The sequence below is a fragment of the Papio anubis genome, chromosome 1, assembly GCF_008728515.1.
Source record: "Papio anubis isolate 15944 chromosome 1, Panubis1.0, whole genome shotgun sequence".
Classification (NCBI taxonomy): Eukaryota; Metazoa; Chordata; class Mammalia; order Primates; family Cercopithecidae; genus Papio; species Papio anubis.
Window position 1 is genome coordinate 181850176 of NC_044976.1, and position 26922 is coordinate 181877097.

The window sequence follows — 26922 nt, forward strand, 5'->3', positions numbered from 1 at the left end:
AAAAAAAAGTTTTTTGGAGAGATGGGGCCTCGCCATGTTGCCCAGGCTGGTCTCGAACTTCTGGGCTCAAGGAATCTTCCCGCCTTGGCCTCTCAAAGTGCTGGGATTACAGGTGTGAGCCACCATGCCCAGTCTCAACTATCCGTTTTATGAGAGGAAGAATTTCTTAGGACCTATTGTAATTTGGGGCCAATTTTTTTCTGAGAATTTCCGCAATGTTCATGGTTGTGGTAGGGGTTAAAGATATAGCAAGGATGGCCATCTAGGGGCAACTAGAAGAATTCAGGTAAGATGAATTCTTCTAATTTGTTGGACCACAGACAATTCATTATCCTCAGTGTTGTGCATTTCCATCCTTGGATTTATTCTTCTATCACTTCAGCTCCATTCTCCTCCAAGCTCATATTTCCAGAAATAAGTTACAGCTTTCACACCTGGGCATCAGCTGGTTGCACTTCTTTGTGGTCCACTTGAGTATGACTTTTCCATGTGTTATTTTGCAAGGGTTATCAAAATTTAGGTCATTTGGGAGAAATGGCATTTGCCATGAATTAGAAGGAAGAAACTAATAAAACAGTTATTATTATAAGTTATAATTTATCAGAGAACTCTTCCCTGACTCACTCCTACCCTTATTGGGTCCTTTTATTAAGATATTCTCAAATCCTATGTATGCTTCCTGTGCAGCACTTGTTAGAACTTGTCACACAGGTTTTCAAAATATCTTTTGGTGGCTTTCATTAGACATTAAGTTTCTTGAGGTCAGGGACCATGTCTGTCTTTTTTGCTATGTTCCCAGCACTCAGCACAGTACTCAGAACATGAAGGTGGTGGTCAGTGGCTATCTGCTGAATCAATGAGTGTGGGACCAAAGCCCAGGCTGCTCAAATGTATGTGCTGATGGCATTTATGTGCAGGTAAAGAGCTCTTATCCACAGCTTACCTTATTCTACTGTCCAAGTATCAGCATCCTGTGACTAAATAAGAAATCAGAAATAAGTGAATTTTATGGGGACTAATTTTCTGAAGTTGGCTCAGGAGGGGAAAAACAGAGACCTGACATAAAATTAATTTATAAATCAGTTTATTTACAGATTTTATCTTTTCTTAAAGTATATTTCAGTTAACAAATCTATTTACACAGGTATACATGGGAATTCATCCCAGTTATTTTACAGATCATACTTACAAACCACACCCTTAAGTGTTCGGTGCAAAATTGCACTGGATGTGACTATTGGCTGAAAATGGCCTGATGACCAGGCTATTTACACGCACACAGTAAACGGGTTTATTTTTTCATGTCTGCACAGTACAGTACACACAAGGAGGCTGAACCTCCCACAGAATGCTTTGCAATGTGTTTACCAAGAAGGCTTTGCAAAGTTCAGAAGGAAAAGCTATTAAACATAGATTAATTAAAATGACAGTACCTCCTTTACATCAGTTTACATTTTTTCTTCACATTTTTATAATACAAAGATATTTTACTGAATTGCTGCACAACCAGTTGAAGATGATTTGTAAACATGTAAATTCCTACAATTTGCATTAAACGTCATTGTAGTTTCTATAATTTGCTCTTTGAATTAATGTTTTACTCACTAGTATTCTTAAGGTAGTAAAAGGAAGATGTAAGTTTGTATTTCTTGCAGAAAAGTTATGAGTCTCTAATGCTGTGCTACAGAAATTCTTTTGCGAGTACACACTTTATTCAAGTATTGCAAAAAGCTAAGGCCACTTTTTTTCAAGACAAGAAAGTGAACAAAATTGTTTTTATCAATAGGCCACAACACTCTTATGAGCAATGAAATCTCTTTTGAAAGATAATTTCTCAGAGACCTGTAGTCACAGAAGGAATTTTATTTTCTTTTAGGTAAAAGAAAAACAAATTACCTTCCTTATTAACTACGTTTGAGCTCTCCCCACTTTTCCCTACGGTAAAAATTCCTGTGTAGACCTGAAGAGGGAATCTATACCCTGTACTTGTTTAACCCAGAGTTAACTACTCTGGATAGCACAAATTGTTTTGGACTCAGAAGTAAATCTGAAGCCTATATGTTGGTTTACTACTAAATTCTGATAGTGCTATTCTAAAAGATATTACTGCTGATGCAAAGAATTTTTTTTTTAGAGGAATTATGAAGGAAGAGTGAAAGAGGACGAGGATGTAGGGAGAAGGAACAAAGATTAGAAAGAGGGAATATTTAGGTTCTTGATTAAGAGGCAGAGCTGATTTAAAAGATACCAGCATGGAACGAGTGGCTGGGTATCCACATCTATCTTTCTTAATCCTAAGAATAAAGCCATTTCAATTAGATCCAAATAGTTAATAAGAAATCTGCTAATTATGTTTTTTTTTTTTTTAATTTTTGCTACCAAACTACAGATAATCATTTCTAGCAAAGAATAAGACTGATCCATTTCTGCCTCTCATGTGGAGCCTAGGATTCTTCAGATAGTAAAGACAGTTGGAGTCTGTCAGGACAGCTACTGCCACATTCTTGGCAGCACTTCTTACCAGATTGCTGATTCCATGACTTGTATTATTTTTTCTCTTTCTGGAGTCACAATGTCATAAAGAATAAACTTTCTTATTAAAAACTGGTTTTAGGTCCAAATAATGAAGATGTAGAAAAACAACCTACAGTCCCATTATAACATTTTGAAATTCATTTATAAAAAATTTACAGCAGCTGTAAAGTTTCAGTATCATAAGGACAACGTGATCCCACAAACAGCCAAAGGATGCAGACAAGATGTTTTTCTGTCTTCCAAATAACACAAACTGAAAAGAAAAGCCTTTGCTTTTCCTTGACCACATAAAAATAGTATTTCCACACTACTGGTTAATAACCCCAAGAAACCTTTGCTTTTCTTAGTCAATATGCTCATTATGGCTACAAGACTACAGCTCAACATCACAAGCCCAGAAGAAATGCTGGTAAGACATCAATCTGAGCATTTCCCGAGACCCAATCACAACATTTCAGTGCTTTCCTTATTTGTCAAGAGCTATCATACCAGTCACTGTGCAAAATGCAAATATTCCAATGATTATTTCAGTACATTTCTAATAACGACAAGATGAAACCCAAGAGGAATGGGAGTGTGCATAGTGAAATATTTAAGATGCAAAGGCAAGTTTGGAGGGAAGATGCAGAAATGAACGAACGTGTACACTTAAAGATTATACCATCTTTGGGGTTTTTCTAACACATTTTGAAGCTATAACATTCCAGGATATTTGTAAATATGAATCCAGTGGATGTCTTGGATCATGCTTCTAACCAGGACCTTCAATATTAAGGCATTTACATTCGCGCCTAAGAGTTTCCACATTCTTCTAGATTACTTGAAGAGGGACAGGACTGATGAACAGAAACCAGTCAAGAAGGCAGGGTACTGAGGTCCCAGGAGAGCATCTCTTATGCTCTAAGGTAGCAGCTGGAGTCTATAGATTTTTTTTTTCAGATGCAGGTAATAGTTGTGAGAAGCAATGCTGCAAGAGAGGCAGAGTTAAATTGTACAGTGTCTTTAAATCATTTTATCCCATCCTGCTACTGCAGGTCATCTTGGAAAAGCCCATCTTCGTTTCACTGAATTAAAATGACTTCTTCAATATGTGTATTGGTTTGTTAAAACCATAGGTTCCTGTGCAAAGACTGAACCACAGAAGCTTCAAGATGGAGGTTTAACTATTACAAGAAGAATCTTTCACTTCTGAATAGGGACATACATTTTCAACTTAATAATTTATCTTAAAATAAATTAAAAAATGTTCCATAGCACAAAACAAGCACACAAACAACAGACAATATCTTTTTGTCTTTGGTGCACACACTCATTTCCTAAATCATTCAAGTAACAGCATCTCTAACTTCTTGGGGAAAGATGGGAGTTGAAGGTTTGAAGGCCAAAATGAATTATTTCCACTTTGCCATGCCTGGATGCCTGAGATGGTCCTGAGTATCTGTGATTCTGGGAGCAGCTGGTAGAGATTCAGAACGAGTAAGAAAAGTGCAGGAGTAAACCAAGGGGTAGAAGAACCAGCCCTGCATTGGTCCTTTTGAGCCCAGTCTTCAGTAGGGGCATTTCTTTGTTTTTACGCCCACACAGAGAACACTAAACATAATGCAGAGGTTTAAAATTCTTTAGATGGTGCTCAAAAAGCAAGGCTACCACTTATTCCTGTTAGCCTGACAGTCCACTTGGTGCTGCTCAACTACAATAATGGAAGAAAATGTTCTTCAAAAAGAAATGAAATAAACTCCAGAATGTGAAGTTGGCAGACATTATTAAGCTTGCCTATTTTAGAAGCGGTTAAGGGTTTAATACTGTTTAGAGACTATAATGTCCATTTATGACTTCCATGGTATAGACCAGAATTACATTTCAAAAGTGATGTGATGCATTGATCTATACCTCTCTCACTTGACTTCAGACTCAAATAAGTGATACCCTAGTCTAAACTCAGAGGTAAGTCTGCTGTTTTTGGCCCTCTCTGAGACCCAGTGGGGTTGCTAGCGAGAGGTATACAATTACACTGTACAACTCTGCCCACCGAAAATAACCAATTAATCCAGTGGATAGTCTCGAAAGGCAAAGGCTGTAATACCAGATATACCACACTGTCCTATGAACTCCATACTGGTAGTCTTTAAGAATAAGTACAAGGTCCAGAAGCACTCTTGCTATGATGGCGATGGGGTGTACAGCAGGAGGCAGAAAGGCCCAGGACTCACATTAGCACTCAGTGTTCGATTTATTTGCAAGATGTCACACAAGTAGCATTCTCCCCTGCTTTTCACTGATCTGATTCAGAACATCAATAGTATCTTTGATCAGGGTCTCAAAGATCCCGTCGGCGAGCTGCATCTTCACACACAATTCATCCTCATCATAGTTCACCCACTGTGCCTCCTCCTCATGGAGCTCCTGAACCTAGGATTTAGAAGACAACAAACTTAGAAAATTCCTGTCACACAAAAGCTAGAAAATATAATTGCTGACTTTGTAGTCCTATCCATAGGAATACAGCCCAAGGAAATAAACCAGAGAAAAAAGGTAATTCATATGACATCAATACCCCTTTTAAAATTGCAAAAAGTTTTAAAAACCTCAATTGCCAAATAATATCAAGATGACTTCAAAAATACATTTGACAATATTGGAGTATTTCATAGATATTAAAGATTACCAGTATGTTGTCTATGTCAACATAAGGGAATATGTATTCCATAAGGAATTCCATACCATAAGGGAATAAGGAATTTAATGGAAGGAGAACACAAAATATTAGACAGAAATGTTCCTCTACTTACAATGAAGTTATGTCCAATAAATTCGCTGTAAAGTGAAAATATCATTAAGTCAAAAATGCAGTGAATACACCTAACTTACTGAACATATAGCTTGGCCTAGTCCATCTGAAACATGCTCAGAACATGTACATGGGCCTAAAGTTGGGCAGAATCATCTGCATCACAGTCCACAGGAGGGTATTGGTGTTTACCCTCATGATGGTATGGCTGACTGTGAGCTACAGCCCACTGCTGCTGCCCCCATACCACATATCACTAGCCCAGGAAAAGATCAAAATTCAAAAAATCGAAGTACTGTTTCTAGTGAGTGTGTGTTGCCTTCATACCATTGTAATGTTGAAAAACAGTTAAGTCGAACCTTCATTACGTAGGGGACATCTGTATATGGATTTACAATTATAAAATGCATATATTAAAAGACAATATTGAATGTGATTCTGGAGTATTATAATAAATGAATAACACTTGTTATAAATAAATTTATCCTTATGGTAGTTTTCAAATGTAATATTGCTTAAGTTCATTTTTCGAATCACTGTTATATTAATACAATACTTGCTCTTTTTGCATTTTAGGATTCTTAGGTAAATAAAAACTAATCAAATAGAAATAACCTCCCCAGATTTATTGCTTGTTTATAATACATGGAAAAAAACCTACTTTATTCTAAAAGAAATACATTAGATTGGCTGGGTGCGGTGGCTCACGCCTGTAATCCTAGCACTTTGGGAGGCCTACGTGGGTGGTTCACCTGAGGTCAGGAGTTCGAGATGAGCCTGGCCAACATGGCAAAACCCCGTTTCTACTAAAAATACAAAAATCTGCCAGACATGGTGGCACGTGCCCGTAGTCCCAGCTACTAGGGAGGCTGAGGCAGGATAATCGCTTGAACCCAGGGGGCGGAGGTGGCAGTGGGCCAAGATTGCACCACTTCACTGTAGCCTGGGCGACAGAGTGAAACTCTGTTAAAAAACAAAACAAAACAAAAACAAACAAAAAAACCACATTCGATTTGCTATACAAAATAACACTGTGAATGGGATGCAGGCCAGATAGGGAAGTGAACCCTGATCTAGTCACAAATTCAGCAAAATTAATTGCAGTGACAGGGGTCTCTAACTAGAAGTCTTACTTGGCAAAAAGCCAAGTGACAACATGCTCCTGGCTTGCCCGGATCATAGTTTCATCTTTAAAAAAGCATAGAAAGTGGGCCGGCGTGGTGGCTCATGCCTGTACTTCTAGCACTTTGGGAGGCGGAGGCGGGTGGATCACGCGGTCAGGAGTTCAAGACCAACCTGACCAACATGGTGAAACCCTGTCTCTACTAAAAATACAAAAATTAGTAGGGTGTGGTGGTGTGAGCCTGTAATCGCAGCTACTCAGGAGGCTAAGTCAGGAGAATCGCTTGAACCCAGGAGGCAGAGGTTGTAGTGAGCCGAGATTGTGCCACTGCACTCCAGCCTAGGCCACAGAGTGACTCCGTCTCCAAAAAAAAAAAGCAGAGAAAGTGAACAGGGGAACTTGTACTCTGGTTTGCCTTATGAGGAAACAAGAAGACTCTAGCAAAAAAGAGACTACATCATCCTGAAGCTTGAGAGAGTAAGACAGGGCAAGAATAGTATTGTCCAACATATGTCCTCGGCTGGAGTTGACAAATACGTAACAGGGTGGCTGCCACATTCTTTCTCTTTTAGAAAGGTTGTTTGGGGGATATGTAAACATTCATTCCTATGTTCCCTAATGTACCACCAAAAAGGGTTCTATGGCCAAATAAGTTCTGGAGAACTCCCTCTGGGAGAGTTACATTGTAATTAAGCCTATAAGACAGAAGCCCACCAGTAAAGAAACTTGTCTTACTCAGCGTTTCCTATATTTAATTGACCACAGAATCATGGGTATCTATGAAATACTTGTCAACCTACCATGGAATTGGTGTTCCTCTCTTATGAAGGATGCTATAATAAACAGCCTAATATAAGACTTCTTGAACTTGTGCTGAGGGATGGTCTAGGTGTGTGCACAAAAAATTTCACATCTCCAATGAATTTGTTATTCAAAATTGTGCAGCATTCCTTTCTATAACAGTTCTTGCAGACCCCCCCACCTGTTTTTTGTTTGTTTGTTTTTTGAGACAGGGTCTCACTCTGTCACCCAGGCTGGAGCGCAGTAGCACGATCTCAGCTCACTGTAACCTCCACCTCCCAAGCTCAAGCTATCTAGCCTGCCTTGGTCTTCCAAAGTGCTGGGATTACAGATATGAGCCATGCTGCACAGCCTCTCTTGGCCTGTAATATTATATCTGTTCTTTGAGCAATTTCCTCCACAATAACAAAATTTAGGAAACACTAAGGAAACCTTTTGTGCGCCTGCAGTAGAAATATATGCTCATGACATTTTTTATTCTTTCTCTCGGTGTAACCTCAATGCAGCCCCCACTGAAACTAAGATTTCAGTGTTGGCAAAAGCTTTGTTCCTACTTAAGAACAGGAACTATTTCTCTGTCACTCAGAAAGAACATGAACTTTTCCATTTCTCTTTGGCCTTTAGAAAGCTCAGAGTCTAATTTGGAACTTCAACTATAACAACTGAGGGATCTCATAGCCTGCAAATTTGCCTCTATTTTTTTTCTTCTGATCTTATTATATTCTATGACTCATTTCCCCGATCCTGCTCCTGAAGATATATGTATGCATATGTAAAAATTAACACATTTAAAATATAAACAGCCTAATTAATTACATCTAAAAGACTAACAGTTTTTTTGTTTTGTTTTGTTTTTTGGGAGCAGAGGAGGAGACAGGGTATTAGGCTAGTGGAAGAGAGAAATGTAGTAAATAGAATGTGGCCCAATTTCAGCAAGCAGATGCCAGGGTCTTTCACTGTATCCTTGTGAACAAGTTGGGAAAAAAGAGACAGGTCAGTTAGGTGGATTTACACTTGTTTGAGACAGAGTCTCGCTCTGTCACCCAGGCTGGAGTGCAGTGGTGCGATCTTGGCTCACTGCAACCTCCGCCTCCCGGGTTCAAGTGATCCTCCTGCCTCAGTCTCCCGAGTAGCTGGGATTACAGGCATGCGCCACTGTGCCCAGCAAATTTTTGTATTTTCAGAGAGATGGGGTTTTGCCATGTTGGCCAGGCTGGTCTCAAACTCCTGACCTCAGGTGACCCAGCTGCCCCAGCTTCCCAAAGTGCTAGGATTAGGTGAGCCACTGCACCTGGCTAATTTACATTCTTTTGATTAAAGGACAGCTCTCAACCTAGAAGGAAGTTTCTGACTTGAAGACTCAGGGAGTTTTTCCTCTACACTCCCATTCTATTTTCTTCATATTCCATTATAGCAATTATCATGCTAAATTATATTCTGTGTATCTGTTTTCCCACTAGGCTGTGAGCTCTTAAAGGGCTGTTTCTTTTTATTTATGATTCCCTCGTGACTAGGACAGTCCAAATAGAAGGTGCTACATAAGTATCTGGCATATAGAATAGATCATTTTTGTGAATAGTGAAAGGCTGTCTTTAGCTCTACTTCACTGTTTTTAGCAATGACCTAGATGAAGGCAGGTACATCAATTTTAGAAATGACATGAAGCTGGGAAATATAATAACTACGTTCAAAGAAAGAATCAAGAAATGTGGTGGTAGCCTGGAACAACGGGCCACATTTAACAAGATGAAGGAATAAATAAAGTTCTGTAATAGGGTCCAAAAAAAATCACTACAAAAGCACAGGTTGAGCACAGGTTGGTCTTGGGGTTTTCCTCAGCTCCTGTAAGTACTCTAAGTATGATACAGGTAAAAATAAACAAAAGAAATATGATCATAAACTGAGCTAATCAAAATACACTATCTAGAAAAAAATAGGTTGAATGACTACTAATTAAATAATACACAAGGCTGGGCGTGGTGGTGCATCCCTATAATCCTAGTGCTTTGGAAGACTGAGGCAGGAGGATCCCTTGAGCCCAGGAGTCCAAGGCTGCAGTGAGCTACCATCATGCCACTGCACTCCAGCCTGGGTGACAGAACAAGACCTTGTATCTAAAAACAAAACCATGAAACATTATAAGGCTAATTCTGAGCACTGTATTTAAAGAGGGACACTGACAGAGCTACAGTTATGTTGAAGGGCTCAAAACTATATCAGACAACAGGAGACAATACTAATGTTTTATAAAGAGAAAAGACTCGGGTGAAACATGATAGCTGTTTCAAAAGGGTGTAGAAAAAATTAAAGTTGTTACGTAAAACCCTAAAGCTGTAGAAGCAAATTGTAATTAATTGTGTGAAGGCCAACTTAGGCTTAATATGAGAAAGAACGCAGAGACAGGAGGAACTCAGGAGTGCTGAGTATCCTTCTTACCAGCTCCCAGGCTATAAACTATAAAGGAGATTTATCATCTTAGGAGCAATTCTACCTACAGTACAGAGATTTTTCAAGGCTACTGTACATAAAGGTTATACAAACAGTGCTCTAATTACTTGCTACTCATTCCACAGCATCTATACTTTGAGAATGTACTGCTAAAAATAGCTCGAATTCTTAGCTAACCTAAGATATAAATTAATCAATGCCTTTGTGAAGGAAAAAAAGGGCAGTGAATGAGAACTAGAGGTGAAAGAAAGATTTCTCTTCTTGTTTGGCTAACAGAAGCCTTTATGTCTAAAAATTATTTGCATTTTATTCACCTGAAATAATGCCTGAAGACACAAATATAGTTAGATTGATTAGGGACATTCTCAGTCCAAGCAACAGCTAAAATATACATTTTCTTAAATTGGAAGAAGAAACTGTTTATTATGAAATGTTTAGTAAGATAGTTTATCATGCTACAAATATTTTAAAATGGGGTAATTAAGATTTTGATAAAAGAATCACCACAATCAAGTGGGATTTACTGCATACACAATCAATAAATATGACACACCACATTAACAAAATGAAGGATAAAAATCAGAGGATCATTTAAATAAATGCAGAAAAAGCCTTTGATACCCTTTCATGATAAAACTCTCAACAGATTGGTATAGAGGAAATACACCTCAGTAGAAAGGCCATACATGACAAACCCAGAGCTAACGTAATTCTCAGAAGTTGTTTTGAACATGTGAAATTTGAGATGTCTAACAGACATCCAAACGCAGATACTGAGTAGGGAAATGGCTATCTGCATCTAGAGTCAAGCAAGAATCCTAGGCTGGAGATATGAATTTGGGAGTGGTGAACATACAGATCGTAGTCAAAGCCATGAGACTGAGAAGGAGTGTAGACAAAGAAGAGGTCCGTGGGCTGATTCCAGGAGCACGTCAATGTTTCAAGGTGAGGATGAACCAACAAAGGAGACTGAGGAGCAGCAGCCAGTGAGGGAGCAGAGAGCCAGGTTTCAAGGAAAAGGGAGGGATCAACTGTGCTGAATGCTGCCAATGGTTCGAGGAACACAGGAAGTGAGATTTCCCACTGGGTTCATCAATCCAAGCAGTTTTGGTGGCATGGATGAGGTAAAAGCTTGACCGGAGTTGGTTCCATAAGAGAAAGACAGATTAGGGAGAGTAAAAATGGACATGTTAAAGGAGTTTTATTGTAAAGAGAAAATTGGAGGGGGAAGTGATGACAAGAGAGTTATTTTAGCTTTAAAGAAATATGCAGTTTGTATGCTAATGGAAAAGATTCAGTAGAGAAAATGCGTAATGCAGGGGAGGTGATGGTCTATGCTTATTATTAGTCCAAGTGCTTTTGCCTTCAAGAATGCTGTATCAGGTGGCAGATTAAAAATGCTACATCTGAAATAGCTTTAAGTGCAAGGAAAAAACTACTGTGTATCAATGAAAATAATTACATTAATAATATCTAATATTTTTGAGCGCTTCTTATATGCCATTAATACATATTAGATCTTGGTTAATCATCCCAACTCTACAAGGTTGCTACTTTAAAGAGGGGGAGACTGAGAAAGACAGAGAGGTGAGAGAACTCACCCAAAGTCACATTGTTAATAAGTGGTAAAGACAAGACTGGACACTTATAAGCTGTCTGATTCCAGAGACTTTGCTTGTTATATGCCATTCTCTCCATTTATAAAATAATCCCCATGAGAGAACTTTGGGGTTTATTACATGCAAAAATACTGAAGGAGGCTCAGGAAGTTTCAGAAACTTTTAAAACTAGAGATCCTAAGCAAAATTCCCAATAGTCAAAACTCTAGAAAAACAATAAAAAACATCAATTTTATAGGAAAAGATGACTTCCTTTTATCTATAGTATTGTGTTGTCTAAAATATTAACCACTGTCTTCTCCTGCTCTTTTAAACTACAATATCCAAATATTAATTACAGATAAAACTGGAAAAACTCTTGGAGTATATCAAAAAACAACTCTACAAGAAAACTACAGCTGTCAAGATTCAGTTCCAGCAAAAATGGTAAAGTAAGATAATGCCAAAAAAGTCCTCATATAAATATGTAGACGTATTAGATAAGATATAACATAAACATCTGTAATGTATAAAGAAATTTTGAGAAAGGAGGGAAAATCCTAAGTAACAAATAGTGATTTAAAAGAGGGGCAAGTGCTATGACTACCTAGGGGAGGAGTTATGAGCCATGGAAAGAGAATAAGGCCAAAGATGTCTAAAGAAGTTTCACAGAGAATTGGGAAAGTTGGGAAGAAGCAATCTTTTAAAAGACAATAGCTGAGAAATTTCCAGAACTGAGTAAAGATATGAATCTATAGATTCAATAAGCACAATGAGTCTAAAGCAGAATAAAAACAAATCCACATTTAGACATATCCAGAAAAATTAGAGAACAAACACACACACATACAATCTTAAATGGAAAACAGAAGAGACCAATTCTCCATAAAGAACCGTCAGCAGACTTCTCAAAAGCAACAAGAGAGGTCAGAATGATATAAAAGTTAAAAAAGAAATTACTTAAGCAGATAGGGTAAGGAAGTCCTTGGTAAGGTTTTCCTTTTAATGAAAAGCAGCCCCAAAATCAGTTTCTTTTCTAATGAAGAACAGCCTGTAAAATCAAGCTGCAGACATAGACAAGCAAGCTGGAAGCTTGCACAAGCGAATGCTAGCAATTGTGACAACAGAAGAAACTACCCATGGAATAGGCATATTCAAAATGGCGGCTCCATCCTCTCTTCTTTTTGCCACGTGTACAGTAAGGAGCAGGCAAGATGGCACTGGCCAAGTAGAAAATCCATTTGCCTAATAAGATTAGGGTGGGGTGACCAGCCTTTCCCGCACCAGTAAACATCACACCTGGTGGAACCAATCTGTAGGCCCCATGTAAATCAGACACCACCTCTTGAAGCCTGCCTGTAAAATCTGCTGTGGTCCACCGCTTTTCCTTTTTTGGAACACCTCTCTTTCATAAGAGAGACAGATGCTCTCCTCTCGCATTTCTTCTGCCTATTAAACTTTCCACTCCTTAACCCACTTCATGTGTGTGTGTGTGTGTCGTTAATTTTCTCAGCTCGAGACGACGAACCCTGGGTATTCACCCCAGAAAACGATGCTGCTTCAAAATTACAATGAAATATCTTCAAACTGCTTAAGTAAAAAGAGTACCAACTTAAAATTTTATATAGAGCTAAAATATAACTCAAAAGTAAGAGCTGAAATACAGACATTTTTAAACAAAGACTGAGAGTTTACATTAAAGGCCTGAAGTTAATGGAATACTAAGTGTGTACTTTAGGTAGATGCAACCAAGCTCAGAATGAAGGACAAGGATGCAGAAACAATGCACTCTATAATATTTTCTACTCTTTTTTATACTTTAAAAATATTTCATAATTAAACATGTAAAAGACTTAGAAAACCAATAACGGGTGAAAAGTGTTAACAAAATCATAGAGCAAAATAAGCTCATTCTTTTAGTAAAAACTTAAAAAATGGCTAATAATTCCCATAGCCCTTGTTATAGTCTCATTAAAATGTGGGGGGTTGGCCAGGTGCAGCGGCTCACACCTGTAATCTCAGCACTTTGGGAGGCCGAGACAGGTGGATCACCTGAGGTCAGGAGTTTGAGACCAGCCTGGCCAACATGGTGAAACCCCGTCTCTACTAAAAATACAAAAATTAGCCAGGCATGGTGGCATGTGCCTGTAATCCCAGCTACTCCAGAGGCTGAGACAGGAGAGAGGAGAATTGCTTGAACCTGGGAGGCGGAGGTTATAGTGAGCCGAGGTGGCACCACTGCACTCCAGTCTGGGTAACAGAGCGAGACTGTCTCGCAAAATAAATAAATAAATAAATAAAATAAAATGTCAGGGGTGTTAGGCCTCAGCGGCAGGCCTGCCCTCCTTTCATTCTAATGTTCCCCTGCCTTTCTGACTGTGGGTCTTAAGGCCCTCCCATGAGAGGGTCCAATCCAATCTTGGGGGAAGGAATGCTGATGTCATGAAGCTTCCAGAAAAACCCAAGAGCAAAGAGTTCAGGGAGCTTCTAGATAGCTAAACCTGGAGGTTCCTGGAGGGTGGCAGCCCAGGGAAGGCATGGAAGTTCTGTGCCCCTTCCCCATACCCCACCCTATGTGTCTCTGTATCCTTTGCAATATCCTTCCTAATAAACCAGTAAACCTAAGTAAGTGTTTCCTGAGTTCTGTGAGCTGCTCCATCAAATTAACTGAACCCAAAGGTGGGAGCCCCAACTTGAAGCTGGTCCATCAGAAGTTCTGGAGGCCTGGACTTGCAACTGGTATGTGTGTGTGGAGGGGACAGGGGCAGTCTTGGGGACTGAGCACTCAATCTGTGGGATGTGACACTATTTCTGGGTAGAGAGTATCAGAACTGATTCAGAGGACACCCAGCTGGTGTCCACTGCTTGATGTGTATGGGAAAAGTCCACACACATATGGTCACAGAAGTTTTCTTGTGTGGTGATGATTGTTGTGATGTGAGAGTAGAGGGAAAATGTGGTTTGAGAAAAATTTTATGTGTTATTAAAAAAAATTGTTGTTTTAAATCTCAATCCCCCTAAAATGTAAAAACATTAGAATCTGAAAATACAAGATTGACCAAATCTAATCATGGGAGAGGAGACTAGTTCATTTAGCATTTCTTGTTAATAATTAGCTCAAGAAGCTGACAGTATCGTTTTGTTAAAAACAAATTAAGAAGAATGAGCTCATGCAAAAAGTTATATAGGTCAGGTCTCTCTGTAGGAAGCTAAAAAACATTTTACAACCAGCAAAGGGGATAGTCACATAATATATACTTTATTATTGTTGTTTACCAGTTGCTAAATTGCTTCAATTCTTATGCACAGTACTCCCCTCACCCAAACTATAATAACCTTACCCCTGAAAAACAAATATTTTGTTTAGTATTTGAGAATTTCTGATAACTGTTAGAGAGATGTCTCTGCTTAACTGACCCTATTTGGCATCTACTGGAAGCCTCTGCTGTCAGGGTACTGATATGGTTTGACTGTGTCCTCACCTAAATCTCAACATGAATTGTATCTCCCAGAATTCCCACGTGTGTGGGAGGAACCCAGGGGGAGGTAATTGTATCATGGGAGTCTTTCCCATGCTATTCTTGTGATAGTGAATAAGTCTCGTGAGATCTGATGGGTTTACCAGGGGTTTCCACTTTTGCTTCCTCCTCATTTTCTCTTACTGCTGCCATGTATTCATCTTTAAGATCTGAGCTCAAATGTCACTTCCTCAGAGAAGTCTGCTCTGACCATCCTCATTCGATCAGCTTCCTGTGGTTTTAACAGCTCCCTATTCTTCCATTTTTATGCTTAACTTACAATTATACACTTGTGTGTAAATGATATATTAATGGCTAGTTTCTGCCATCAAACTGGAAATCTACGAAGGTGGGGTCTATGTCTGTTTTGCTTACTATTGTAACATCAGTCCTTAATTAGCACAATTTTTGACTCGATGTATACACAGAGGTGATGTACAAGGGATATCATCAATTTAGCTGATAGGTTAGATGAATGCCTCTTAATATGCTTTTTTCTTTAATTCCTAAGAAGTAAAGGAAGTAACAACTTGGAAATTAATAACAATTCAGACTTTAAAACATGATAGAAATATGAGAACAAGTTCACTTTCTTGAGATGCGAAGATCTATGAAGAATTAGTTGATTAAAATCTTGCCTCTTATTTTACTGGGCAAATCACTTGATATTTTTGAATCTAAATTTCCTCATTTGTAAAACAAAGGGCAACATTAGTCCTTCCTACCTCATTTAATTATTGTGAGGATCAAATAAGGCATAAGACACCAGGCGTAATCCCAGTGCCTATAATCCCAGCACTTTGGGAGGCCAAGGCAGGCGAATCACTTGTGGTCAGGAGTTTGAGACCAGCGTGGCCAACATGGCGAAACCCTGTCTGTACTAAAAATACAAAAATTAGCTCGACGTGGTTGCAGGTGCCTGTAATCCCAGCTACTTGGGAGGTTGAGGCACGAGAATCACTTGAACCTGGGAGGCAGAGGCTGCAGTGAGCGGAGATTGAGCCACTACACTCCAGCCAGGGTGACAGAGAGCGAGACTCTGTCTCAAAAAAAAAAAAATAGATAAAAAATAAGGCATAAGAATGATAAACTTGGCCGAGCGCGGTGGCTCAAGCCTGTAATCCCAGCACTTTGGGAGGCCGAGATGGGCGGATTACGAGGTCAGGAGATCAAGACCATCCTGGCTAACACGGTGAAACCCCGTCTCTACCAAAAAAGACAAAAAACTAGCCGGGCGAGGTGGCGGGCACCTGTAGTCCCAGCTACCCGGGAGGCTGAGGCAGGAGAATGGCGGGAACCCGGGAGGCGGAGCTTGCAGTGAGCTGAGGTCCGGCCACTGCACTCCAGCCTGGGCGACAGAGCAAGACTCCGTCTCAAAAAAAAAAAAAAAAAAAAAAAAAAAGAATGATAAACTATAAAATACTAAGCAAATGTTATCTAGTACAGTTATTACTGAGTAAATGAAACACTAGAGAGGTACATACATGAGAACGGTGATAAATTTAAGTATTACACTTTTTTTCATTATATAAATGTCAATATAGGTAAGATAAAAGGTCCAGAATTAAAATGTTCAGAGTTAAACCTGAATTTTTTTTTTTTTTGATAAACACTTTTCTAATGTTACAGAAATATATTGCAAAACCAAATAAATCCTATCCAGGGAATGTTCTGGATAATGATAATAGTGATGAGGTAACAGCTAATATTTACTGAATTATATATGAGGACCTATTCTAAGTGCTTTACACATATACTCATTTAATGTTCCTAATAACTTTATCAGGTAAGTACTATTATTGTTACCTTCACTTTGCATAAAAATGTTAGATAAATTTGTCCAAGATTACACATCAAGTAAGTGGCAAAACAAAGATTTAAACGTGGGCAGTCTGGCTCCAGAGTCCACACTGGTCTCTTTTCAATTCACTACCTTAAACTTTGCTTCCATTCGAGTTAATTTCTCAAGTTCTACATAAAATACTACTGATCAAGTTAAATGTTCATCTACTGAGTACAAAAGAAAATAATCAACAAAACTGAGGGGTAGAAATGCAGCAAGTAAAGGTTTTAAGATTTTAATACCACAGACTTAAGAATAATTCTATCCCTTTTCCTTTTAGAATCTAACTACATTCTGAGTTTAAAAGATATGGTCAAAATAAAAACAGTTTGGTTGTATACACTGACCAGGATATGATCCACTCGGTCTCTTTTCTTTCTTCCAAATTTCATCATTTTCTGCCAATCTGTTTTGTGGTTTGGCTCCTTTTTAAGACTGAACAACTTGAGTACTTCACTTGCTATGAAGCTCTGTGGAAATAAGACAAATACACGAAACACAAACAACAGAATTCCTGAGTTTCATGTGTTTACAATGCAGTAAACAGATTCGTGCTAAGAATATAGTATTTACAATAAAATATCATACAAATTTCTTCCACTTACAGTTCCACATAGCAATTTGAAGGGAAAAGCATTCCAAATGCTGAGACTTTATTCACTTACGAAACATATAAAAGTAAAACCTAGCTGGGCACGGTGACTCACGTCTGTAATCCCAGCACTCTGTGACGCCAAGGCAGGAGAATCACTCGAGCCCAAGAGTTGAGACCAGCCTAAGCAACATAGTGAGAGACCTCATCTCTACAAAAAATACATAAAATTAGCTGGGCATGATGGTACATGACTGTAGTTCTGGCTACTCAGGAGGGTGAGGTGGGAGAATTGATTGAGCCCAGGAGGTCCAGACTGCAGTGAGCTGAGATTGCACCACTGCATTGTCTAAAAATCACAACAATAAAGTAAAACCCGCTGATTAATCTGCAAAGAAAAATTACTTTAGAGTTTACTTAAGAACTACCATGCTGGGTGCGGTGGCTCATGCCTGTAATCCCAGCACTTTGAAAGACCGAGGCGGCGGATCACCTGAGGTCGGGAGATCAAGACCAGCCTGACCAACATGGAGAAACCCCGTCTCTACTAAAAATACAAAATTAGCCGGGTGGGGTAGCGCATGCCTGTAATCCCAGCTACTCGGGAGGCTGAGGCAGAAGAATCACTTGAACCCAGGAGGCGGAGGTTGCAGTGAGCTGAGAACACGCCATTGTACTCCAGCCTGGGCAGCAAGAGTGAAACGCCATCTCAAAAACAAAACAAAACAAAACAAAAAAACAAAAAACCTACCATTAGCTAACTTCAAGCTGGCAAAACTACTAAAGAAAGCATAAAATAAATCTCTGAATTGGAAAAATCTCAAAGAAATTTTTGGGGACAATGTAATGTGAGAAAAGCAAAGACTTTATCTGGGATAGTTTATTTTGAAGCACCAAAACTCAAATATGTTAAATTAAAAAATATCAACACTTCAGTATGAGAAGCATAATAATTTTACTGCTAACAATATTTGAACTATCACCCTTAAAAACTTTACAAAATGCTATGTCAATACTAAAATTTGTGGGCATTTATTGTACGCTATATTGATGCATGTAGTTTGATTGTTGGTATATATTATGTATCTTGTCTCACCTCAACTTAATGTTATTAATAATTTATTTTGTTACTTTTATGGTTGTTCTGTTAAAAAAACAATGTTCTTAACAGGGGAAGGGACACATTTATGAATCAGAATCACCTGGAAAGATTCTCAAAGTACCAATGTGCCCGCAAATTCCATCACTCCCTACCTGTTCAGACACACATAGCATTCAAGCATTTATCAATTGTGGAAGGGTAGAAGGAATGGAGTATACAGTGTGTTTTTAAAAAGCTACTTACTTTAAGCCAGGGGCTGGCCAACTTTTTCTGTAAAACATCAGACTGTAAATATTTTAGGCTTTGTGGGCCATGTGGTCTTTGTCACAACTATTCAATTCCACTGTTGTAGCAGAAAAGCAGCCATATATAACATGTAAACAAATAGGTATAGCTGCGGTCCAACAAAGCTTTATTTATAAAAACATACAAGGGCCTGGATTTGGCTCAGGGGCCATAGTTTGCCAACCCCTGAGGTAAGCATACATCCCGTCTCATAAATATCTGTTGGTGTTCTATCAGTATAAAATATTTTTAAAGGCTTTCTGTGATCAAGTAAGTTTGCGAAATACAACTTTAAAGCTTTGTTACTCAGCGTGGTCCTGGGACCAGCAGGACCAGCATGACTTGAGAGCTTGCTGGAAATGTAGAATTTCAGGTCCTACTCCAGACCTACTAAATCAGAATCTCCATTTTAACAAGATCCTCAGATCATTCACATGCACATTAAAAGTTGAGAATCACTGCTCTGGAAATATAACCTTTCCTGTAAGGAAACATGTGACTAGGCAGAACAGATTGCCACCAATGTGACTTTAAAATTCGCAGTCCTTGTAGCTTCTCGGCAAGGGTCTACAACGGTTTCTTAGATAACAAAATAAATATTTTTATGTATTATATTATCCTCCTACATAGTTCAAAACCACATTACCAATTTGAAACCTCCAAAGTCAAAGATAGAGAAGTAACACCTATGTGTCCAGGGCTGGCATACTGAAAAGACATATATATGACATGTATTCACATGTACTTTTAGAACATTATACCTGTCTCTAAAGCCCCCCAAACTTACCTAAAACTCCTATGAGTTGCAATAATTTATCTCCCTAGGTATTCCCTAATTTTTCTTAAATATTATAATTATGTATATAGAGAAAATGACTGGTAAATTTTTTTTTTTTTTTTTTTTTTTCACAAACTTGAGGATTCAGCCCTTTCACTCACTCCAATCTTTCCACTGTTCATGGATTCAGTGAGTCAACAAATCTTTATTGAATACCCACTATGGAACAGGTCCTGAAGACACAAAGGTTAATAATACAGAAGAGCACCTGCTTTTACAACATTTATAGATATGTGTAAATGAACAGCAAGTCAAAAAAGAAGACACTTTATAGTTTGCAGTTTACCTTGATTTCATCAAGGTTATTTGGATTTTTCACTCGTCGGAAATAACTAGAGTTGATTCTACATGGCTTCATCCAGACAGGCTGATTTAAGTTGGGATCCTCAGCAAATATTTCCTCAAAAATCTCTTTTGTTAAATCAAAAACCGCCTTGATAAAGAAAAACAAAACAAAATGGCTAAGAATCAAATTTCAGACAATGGGAAAGAAGTTTAAAAACTAAAATTATCCTTTTATTTTACCTACCTGTTTGTAGACCCTTTTGCTAGTGCTTTCTATATCTAGACCTTTACTGGCACAGCCAAGCAGTTTTGTAGGAATACTGATGCTATGAAGATCATGGCCTAATTCTTTCCATTTCCAAAGTTCTTCTGCTGCATTATGTACAAGAATCTCTACTTCCTCTGCAGTATGGGGGACTGCCAATAATGTTTCACATGGTTGTTGGGTTACTCTTTTAGATTCTGCCATTAGAGGTACAATGGTTGCGTCTGCCTTATTTTTTTGGATCTTGTGAGAAGAGCTCAAACCAAAGTCTTCATCAAACCAGTCTTGATCATCTCCTAATGTGCTCAGGAACTCCCGGCTGAGCTCAAGTTCAGCAAGTCTCTTAGCAAGTTCTTCCTGCCCACTGGCACCAAATACTGGGCTCTCCTACAGAAATGGAACCATTCAAACAGAGCACCATTTAGGGACCTCATATCATTTTTTTTTAATAAAGACAGAGTAAATGTACTATTTATATATTTAATATTTCTCTGTAAGTAAGCAGAATAAAAAAAATATGGTGGCTACTCATAAACAATCTTAAGAAAAAGTTATCCTGTTCCCTCAATTCTACTTATATAAACCTTACACATAATTGAATTTTTATAAAATGCTTATTGATTGGGGCTCTCCCCGCTTTTTGTATGATCATTATTCTGTTTCTAAACAACTGTCCATCTATGGGATATGGAAATGGGATATAAAATTTCTCACCTCTGGTGACCATCTGGCTCAAGTTACTCAAAGTCATTACTTTTGCTCAACTGTCCATGGGCAACATAAACAAGCTGATGGTCTGAGTGCATGTCATAGTGGATATAATTCATTTTACCAGAATCAACATCACAACTACTAACCTCTGCAGGCCAACCATGACTGAGTAGACATGTAAACAAACAATTTCACAGGCAAAAAAGAATTGGGTGGTGAGCCACTGGAAAACTCCATGGAATGAATTTGTTCAGTGAATCTGGAAGGAGATGTAATTTGTGGACAGTACAGGGGTTGTCAACTAAGCAGTTTAAATGGATATTTTAGTTCCCCAAAACCTGCCAGTGCTTGTGACAACCCTATATTGACTACTCATGACATAATAGAGGACAATTACACTTCAGCCAGAAAAACAGCTACAAGGCCTTTAAAAACTTGTATAGTGATCCTTCTCTAATAAACAACAAGTCAAGGAAAAAAAAAAAACCTATCAGGAGTTACAGAATTAAAATGTACTATATAGGCAAGGTAAGTTGCCTTGTTAAAAGTGTCAAAAGGTATACTGATACTTTTTCTAGATGAAATACTCACTGGTCTGGGACACATATCTGGAGAGGAAATCTCTTCTTTCTCATCTTCCAATTCAGATCTTAAGAAGCAACTTGAAACACTTGGTGACTGTTCCTCAACATTTTGGGATAGGTCTTGGGGTGTTACTTTCTTTTGGTCATCACCAAGAAGCTCCTGATTGCTAAGCTGGATTTTCTCATCTCGGGTTTTTTTGATTTGTTGTAGTTGATTGACTGTGTCCTTTACAAAAACTTTTAGTAAACTGTCTGTCAGTAAGCTGATTGTTTCCAGTTGTTCTTTTGACTTTTTTTCCTCATTTAGTGATGACTTCAGTTGGGCTTCCAGCTGGTTTTTTTCTCTTGTTAAAAGATCCAGAAGTGGTGTAGAAAGCTTTTCTGAAGTTTTAGCACATAGGTTGTCTTCCTGTTCTGTAAACTGCTGTTGCTTCTGCAATTCTTCAGAAAAGGTATTGTCTAAAGTATCGTCTTCTGCAGCAATGGAAACCTTTTCTGTGGCATCAGAAATGAGGTCTTTGTTTTCCTTTGAAGAAATCTGTGAATCCACTGAAGACTGCTGGTGAACATGGGCTTCAAGTACCCCAGAAATGTCCTGTACGTTGTCTGTTTCTATTTTAAGGCTTCTATTTCTATTAACTGAGGCTTCTATATCATTCACACTAGGTAGGGATTTCTCATAAAAATATTCACTGGCATCCTTTTCTCTGGCTTTTGGACCCTCTGTATCATTCTGCTCTTGATTATAGTACTGATATTGTTCATCTGAGTAAGAGTCTTCATCTTCATTAATGTCTACATAGTCATCAAAGTTTTCTGGAATGTGAGATATTTTTTGAGGAGGAGCAAAAATACCATGCTTTTCTTTGCACTCAAAATATGCAATGCCATCATATGTTCCATTGTTATTTCCTTCAGGTTTATCTAACTCCACTCCAGCCCAAAATCCTTTAGCAAAACTAGTCTCACCTTTGAATCGAAGAATTCCTGGCTGAACATTTCCAATCAACACCCTATCACCAATGTGGAAATCAAATAACTCATCTGCAGTAGGAACTGAAGCCAAGGAAGGGGATTCAGTAACTTGCTGTTCATGTTCCACATCGCTGCGCTCCTTACTTTTCATCAGCTCAGTAGGGGACTTGAGTTCCAATAGCCTGTCAGAGTGAACATTGCTATGGATAGAAAGGCTTTTCTCACTTAGGCACTCACTGATTTCCTCATTACTACCAAAGCTAGTGGCTCCACTTGTAGAGCTCCTCATTGGCTGTGGCTTATCTCTGCAAGACTGAGAGCCTTTCCTGAGTGACAGCAAAGATGACACCTCAAAATCATCTTTGTATAATTCAGCTGAAATTTCTTTCTTGAAAGAAGACACTTCAAAATCTTCAGAGTATGGTATCTCTTTAGGAGCAAAAAGATGTTCTGACCAAGACAAATCTTTCTCCTTTGTGTTCTTTTGTTCATGAATGTCTTTCCCTGATTGGATGTTTGGACTATGATTCACATCTTGATCTGACTGTCTCTCTTTCAACATTTCCTCACTTTTATGGAGATTTTCAATAGCTAATCCAACTAGGTCTTTCTGAACATTTTCAGAATCCAAAGGAAGATCTTTCTTTGAAAGAATTTCAGATGAGTCTCCCTGTTCTAGGACTAATTTCAGTAAGACACCAGATTTACCTTCTTTAGAAAAGGTATCTTCAATCTTACTCTTCTTCAATTTTGTGTATTCTATTTCTTGTATTTCTGATTTTTTACTAGATTCTTCAACCTTGCCATCTGACACATCAAGAATTCTACTAGCGGCATTTAATTCTTTGAGAAGATGTAATGCAGGTACATTTTCTAGAGAATCTCCAGATTCTTCCCTGATTTTCCTTGATGATCTGAGAACTGGAGATGGGGTATGAAAACATTCTGTTCGGCTGTCCCATTCATTTACTCTCTTTGCATATGCAGATAAAGACCTTTCTGATACGGATCTCTCAGAATCTGACAGTGAAGCATCTTAAAGAAAAAACAAATCACCACATCAAAATGATTTAATCACAATCTTTCAATTTTGTGGACCAAAGTTTAGAGAAAAGCCAAATTTTAGTGGGGGGAAAAAAACCCTCTAGTCAATAAATATGACTTGTTTTGGCTACTTTGTAAGTTTTTCTTTTAATAGAATATCATCTGTATCAACATTTAAAATTGCTTAAAATTCTAAAGTTTGGAATAATTTCCTAAGCATTGTCTTAACTTATAAAGTGAAGAAAAATATATCTAAGTTGATGGAGCCATTGCTTTGCACATTCATCCTCAAATCATGCAAAAATAGAACTGTATGATGGTTATTACAAACATTTTTCAAACAGGAAACTAGTGAAGGAGAAACAGACTTCCATATATACTTCTAAAAGAATACATTTTCCTAGGAGGTTCAACTAAGCTCTTGAATTAAAAAGAAAACAGATCAACTATTTCTGCAAATATAGCACTTTAAGAGCTAAACTTGCAAAATATGATCAAAGTACAATATAATGAGCTAACAAACCAAGAGTTAAAAGTTTTAAATTCAAATATCTTTTTTTTTTTTTTTTTTTTTTAAGAGCAAGAATCTTGCTCTGTCACCTAAGCTAGAGTGCAGTGGTCACAGCTCTGCGTAGCCTTGAACCTGGGCTCAAGCAATCCTTAGCCTCAGCCTCCTAAGTACCTGGGATTATAGGCACAAGTCACTGTGCCTAGCCAAATCTCTCTTTTGTCACTGATGTTTCTTTGCGCCTCAGTTTTATTTTCTCACTGAATTGCATTTTATTTTTTTGAGATAGTGCCTCACTTTGTCACCCAAGCTGGAGTGCAGTGGCTGATCACAACTCACTTCTTGGGACTTCTTGGGTATAAGCGATCTTCCTGCCTCAGCCCCACAAATAGCTGGGACTATACGTGTGCACCACCATGCCCAGCTAATTCTGTATTTTTTGTAGAGATGGAGTTTCACCAGACTGCCCAGGCTGGTCTCAAACTCCTGAGCTCAAGTGATCTGCCTACTTCAGCCTCTCAAAGTGTGGGGATTATAGGCGTGAGCTGCTGCACCTAGCCTACATTTTATTTTCAATAATTAACTTTCTTTCGGTTAAACTGAAAAAATGTATACAGCTATTTACCTGAGAAACAGTTAGGCTGAAAATATACATAACCAGATAAAAAATCTGGTTAGGGGAAATTTAGAGATGTTGATGATATACTCAGCTATTTAATCATTATGCTTTGGTTTTTCTAATAAATTTTGAACAATAAAGACTGATTCAGCTGAGTGTGGTGGCTCATGCCTGTAATCTCGGCACTTTGGCTGAAGTGCTGGTAATTTTCAACCAGGCTGAGGTGGGAGGACTGCTTGAGCCCAAGAGTTCGAGACCAGCCTGGGCAACAATGGTGAGACACCCATCTCTTAAAAAAACAAAAAAAGATGAGCTGGGTGTGGTGGCATGTGCCTGTGATCCTGGTCCTGGTTACTTGGGAGGCTAGGATGGGAGGATTGCTTGAGCCCAGGAGGTCAAGGCTGCAGTAAGCTATGATCATGCCATTGCACTCCAGCTTGGGTGATAAGAGTGAGACCTTGTCTCAAACAAACAAACAAAAAACCCAAAAAACCAAACCAACCAAACAAAAAGGATTCATATAATTTACACGTAGCCAATAAATCACTTTAAAATATAAAAGTAACTTTAAAATGTTAAATAATGTAATTAAGAAATTCACTTTTTAATAAAAAAGCTATAGAGGTAGAATTTCGTAGGCCTCTGCATAAATCCTTAGACTATGTAGCTACAAGTTAATTATTTTTTCTAGTTACATACCAACATGTTCAGCAATAGACTCCAGGGATCCTCTAGAACGTTCTGAGTCTGTCAGTGATTTCCAATTCTTTGCCGTTTCAGATCTGACGTATAAAAATTAATGAGCAGAAATAAATATATTACTATAATAACTGGTAACAAAAAGCAGACATTCTTAGACAACTGCTTCTTTCCTCTTCTCCACAGTAGGTATGTCAATCTATGCCACTTTCATCAAGCCTATTTCTAATTCTCATCACTCTCACTAAATGAGCTTGCCTTTGTCACTAGATGACAAAAACAGAGGCCATCAGGCATGAACTTTACCTTCAAACTTTTACCTACAAGTTTATCCATATTCACAGCCATCCTAACTGCCTTTCCTCCTGTCTGCAGGATGAAAAGTTGTCTCTCTCTCATTTGTTCAAAGCTATTTGTTCAAACCACTCCCTATTACTGTCCTCTCTTGTTCTTTATAGATAACAGAAGAGGCTACATTCACTCTCTTTATTTTCTTGACTTCATTTGCTAAACTGTAATACTTGGCTTTTACTTCCTACCTTTTTATAATGCCCTAAAATGTTGCTATTTTATCATCTTGAGTACCTGGCTCCCATTTATTCCCTCTGAATGCTATCTCCTCTGGGTGATTTATGGCTTCAACCACTATCTATGTGCTTATCATCCTCATATTTCTAACCCTGTTAACTTTCCACATAGTTTCACTTAAACAACAGGCACTTAAAATTAACACTTAAAACCAAAATCATAAGCCTCCCACAGAAAACCACCTTTTCCATTTACATTAATGAAACCATGACCCAATCAACTACCTAAGAGAAACCTGGGATTCATCTTAGACTTGCCCTGCTACCCCATCTAGCACTTTAACTAGTCAAGTCTACGTGTTTTTTTTGTTTTTTTTTTTTCTTCTTAATCCTTCACTATCCTAAAATATGTCTCCTATTTTCTATTCTTAATACTGGTTACTTGAGGTCTGGCTTCAGACTATTTTTCTTCCTGTTTCCAAGCTTACTCTTTTCTATCTTTCCTCTATATTGTGGTCAGAAAGATTTCTGTAAACACAAATATGACTGTGTCACTCTCTGGTTAAAATCCTTCAGTAGCTTGATTAAGAAAATTACAAAGCCATTCAATAACATATTATGTAGAAATTAAAATGTACACTTCATAATATAATGGAAAAATACATATGTAACAAAAACACACACAAAATCTGAGCATAAAAAATCCTAGAAGGAAACATATCTAATTGTTGACATTTGCTATTTTGGGATACTTAGGTGTGATATGATTTAAACTCTTTTCTTTTTACTGCTTCCCTAGAAATAGTAACAACAATAATAGCAGCAGCTAATGCACGATGCTTACTGTGTCCTATGCCCTGTTAAGTCTTTTAACCCTCATAACAAGTGTATTAATCAGGTATTATTATTACTCCTTTTTAATAGGGTATGAATCCCTGTTAAAAAACTGAAGCACAGAGGGGTTAAATAACTTGCCCACAGTTACAGAACCAGCTAGAAATGGAGCCAGGATTCAAATTTAGGTAATGCTAAATTAATTGTAATGAGCCTGCAATACCTCTCTAACAAAAATGTCCCAAAATACTTTTTAAAGAAACCTTCAAAGGCTCCACATTTTCTAAAAGGTAAAACACAAACTGCTAAGAACAAATAAGTACAAGGTTTTCACAGTTTGGCTTTTATTTATTGTTCCTTCTGCTAACTCCAGCAATATCCTATTATGTTCAGCTTCTAT

The 26922-nt window shown here is 38.1% G+C and overlaps 1 protein-coding gene and 1 long non-coding RNA gene across 7 annotated transcripts in view; one reads left to right on the top strand and one right to left on the bottom strand.

Annotated features, from left to right (window-relative positions):
- Nucleotides 1-1067: 1067 nt before the first annotated feature.
- Nucleotides 1068-26922, bottom strand: part of CEP350 (centrosomal protein 350) — a 112848-nt gene continuing 86993 nt past the window's right edge. For 5 of the 6 annotated variants that reach the window (XM_031658060.1, XM_031658053.1, XM_031658058.1 and 2 more), the window contains 6 exons: nucleotides 25162-25244; nucleotides 21324-23326; nucleotides 20001-20408; nucleotides 19758-19904; nucleotides 17002-17124; nucleotides 1068-4944 (listed from right to left, as the gene is read on the bottom strand). In XM_031658060.1, the coding sequence (XP_031513920.1) occupies nucleotides 4780-4944; nucleotides 17002-17124; nucleotides 19758-19904; nucleotides 20001-20408; nucleotides 21324-23326; nucleotides 25162-25244 (2929 nt within the window). In that variant the 3' untranslated portion in view covers nucleotides 1068-4779. The remainder of the gene's footprint in view (nucleotides 4945-17001; nucleotides 17125-19757; nucleotides 19905-20000; nucleotides 20409-21323; nucleotides 23327-25161; nucleotides 25245-26922) is intronic. The other variant, XM_031658057.1, reaches the window with a different exon arrangement.
- LOC103879518 lies at nucleotides 21181-23355 on the top strand. Its single transcript, XR_640178.4, has 3 exons — nucleotides 21181-21260; nucleotides 23081-23155; nucleotides 23279-23355. It is a non-coding gene; the product is annotated as an uncharacterized LOC103879518 (long non-coding RNA).